Below are 2,572 nucleotides of genomic sequence, written 5' to 3' on the forward strand. Positions count from 1 at the left end.
TCACTCACCCCATGTCACACACACACATAGGGCCTATATATATATATGACTATATAGAAAGGAAACAGAAAACTGAATATTGCAATGAATAAATCATTATTGAAGTAACAAGAGGAAGTCTGACAAAGCAAAACCAATCAGCCTCCACCAGAACTCAAAACTGGAACCTTGGTATACACGGAGAACGTCATAACCTATTAACCACGAAGACATTATGGTAAATCCAAGAGCTAGTAGGGTTTGAATCTTTTTAACTTGTCTGACGCCACAGTTTTAATATAACCTTGGCAATAATATTGCACATAATATATAATGGGCCTACGTAATATCATGGCGTGTGTTATAATGGTAATAATAATGTCATGTAATATAGAGAAATAACATGAAAGAGATAAACGAAAATCACACACCATCATATCTGTTCACCAACTGTCAAAATGATGACCAGACATGATGATAGTACTGTAGAATAGCAATGATTGCAGTAATTATGTAGAGGAATTGTAAATACCGTACTGTTTATAATGGCACCAATATTAATCAAAGATTATGATAATACTACATTATTAAAAAAGGATAACAATGATAATTATGAAGGATGATAGCATTAATACATTATATTGTTATCATCTTACATCTTCGTTGAAGCTGTAAATGAACACATTGCCTTCGTTTTTGACGTCCCTGAACCTGGGCGCGCCCACCAAGAGTTCATCTATACCATCGCCATTGAGATCGATGGCAGCAACAACAGCTCCAAAGAAAGAAAGGAACTGTGAAAATGAGGAAAATTAACAAACGTTATAATAATTGCCAATCATTATTTGAACTTTTGAAGCTTAAACCAAATATGGGTATGTCGTATAATTCGAAAAATCCCCCATAAATATGCCTCTTTCATGGTGCTCAGTTGACATTAAATATTGTAATCCAGTTTAAATATGTTTAAAATCAATAAATTTACAAACTTTTTACTACAGTTCAAACCTGCTTGAACAAATAAATAAACCAGTCGATTTAAATCCTATTAATTATTATCTCGTTTTGATTGTAAATTCAAAGCTAATAACTTGATATAAAATATAGAAAGCAGTACATTCAAATGTTGTGCAAATCAAAGACATTTTATCTTCAATGATGAGCATGTGATTATATTTACCCCTGATCCCGGTATCTCCTTCAGTAAATCAAAGTTGTCTTGATTAAAGATGATCACGTGACCTCTGTGACGTTTATGTGGTGCGCCGGTTATGCCGACTGTAGCAATTGTTGAGAATAAATAACCAGACGCAACTGAAAATCCTGTTGAAGAAAAATATAAAAACAAAATAAAGGGACAGAGAATCCTTTAGAAATTGTATTTTTTTTCTTCTTCTTTTTTGTTTTTTTTTTGGTTTTTTTGCACAATTTCTGAAGGCTTCCCAAATTTTAAAACAAACAGTCTTTAAACGTTTACAAAAATAGTGGATTCACCTATGTAACCTTTCTGCCGGTCTGTTGGAAAACTCCATCTATTAGTATCGGCAAATCTTGTCATTCCTCCTTTCATCGAAATAACAGTACCTTCAAGAAACCAATATTCATCAAACCAGCGCAATAATTTTGGTGCGAGAGATTTTGCAAACAACTTAAACACCAATCAGAAGATAGGGTATGAAATTTATATAAACGTAACATATTTTTTCAAATTGTTAATATAGGCATAACATAATATAAACCTATGGGCTGAACATGGTTGATAGAACTCAATTTCAAACATTTGATTGACCTCTCTAAATGTACTGCAGATCAGCTGTCGGTAATAGCAACTCCCTGGTAGATCTAATATAATTTTAGTGTAATATTTTGAACGTATATAATGGTGTTGTATTTGGTTGATGGTTGATGGTACCTTGCCAGGATCTGTAACCGACAGCTCCCAGTAACAATGTTGTTGAGCCTTTGCGGTAAACGGCACTTATTCCAGCTTGACAAAAACTGTAGTCAATTGCATTAAACCTCGACTGCTCCTCTATTAGATAAAAGAACATTCGAGAATTATTTTAATGGATGATATGGTGAACAATGGGAAACAATGGTTTTTCTAGTCCTCTAAACATCTTTTAAAGAGTACCTCAATAACCTCTTAGCACACCTGTGCAGTGCGGCGTGGTTTAAGTGTTATCTTATAAGACACGAATTGTCCTTGACAGCGAAGAGACAATACCCGAAATATGTCTCTATACTTTTATATGGGTTTGTTTCACACACCAACGAAAACCAACCAACCAATTATAAGAGGTTGGTTGGTTTTGTTTCACACACCAAAGAAAACCAACCAACCAATTATAAGAGGATAGGTGACCCGTATGAATTTATTCGGTGTAAACACCATGGATGGCCCACGAAAGTTCAGAAGAAGAGTTATTTCCAGTGGGGTACTTGTGGTGATTGGGCAGTACACCGGGAGACAATCCCCTACTCTTTTCCGAAGAGTGTACTGCGTTCTTTAACGTGCACATGGGCCATAAATGCACACGGGACCAACGGCTTAAATGTCTCATCCGAAAGACGGTGCGCTATTGTATATGTA

The 2,572-nt window shown here is 35.1% G+C and overlaps 1 protein-coding gene across 1 annotated transcript in view; it reads right to left on the reverse strand.

Annotated features, from left to right (window-relative positions):
* LOC117102927 (integrin alpha-9-like) overlaps nucleotides 1–2,572 on the reverse strand; it is a 16,620-nt gene that overhangs the window by 10,642 nt on the left and 3,406 nt on the right. The window contains exons 5-8 of the mRNA XM_033243385.1: nucleotides 1,892–2,011; nucleotides 1,474–1,563; nucleotides 1,160–1,302; nucleotides 636–773 (exon numbers count right to left, since the gene is read on the reverse strand). Coding sequence (XP_033099276.1) covers nucleotides 636–773; nucleotides 1,160–1,302; nucleotides 1,474–1,563; nucleotides 1,892–2,011 — 491 coding nt within the window. The remainder of the gene's footprint in view (nucleotides 1–635; nucleotides 774–1,159; nucleotides 1,303–1,473; nucleotides 1,564–1,891; nucleotides 2,012–2,572) is intronic.

Source organism: Anneissia japonica, unplaced genomic scaffold (assembly GCF_011630105.1).
Source record: "Anneissia japonica isolate Jap-2015-1 unplaced genomic scaffold, ASM1163010v1 scaffold1053_len387728_cov195, whole genome shotgun sequence".
NCBI lineage: Eukaryota > Metazoa > Echinodermata > Crinoidea > Comatulida > Comatulidae > Anneissia > Anneissia japonica.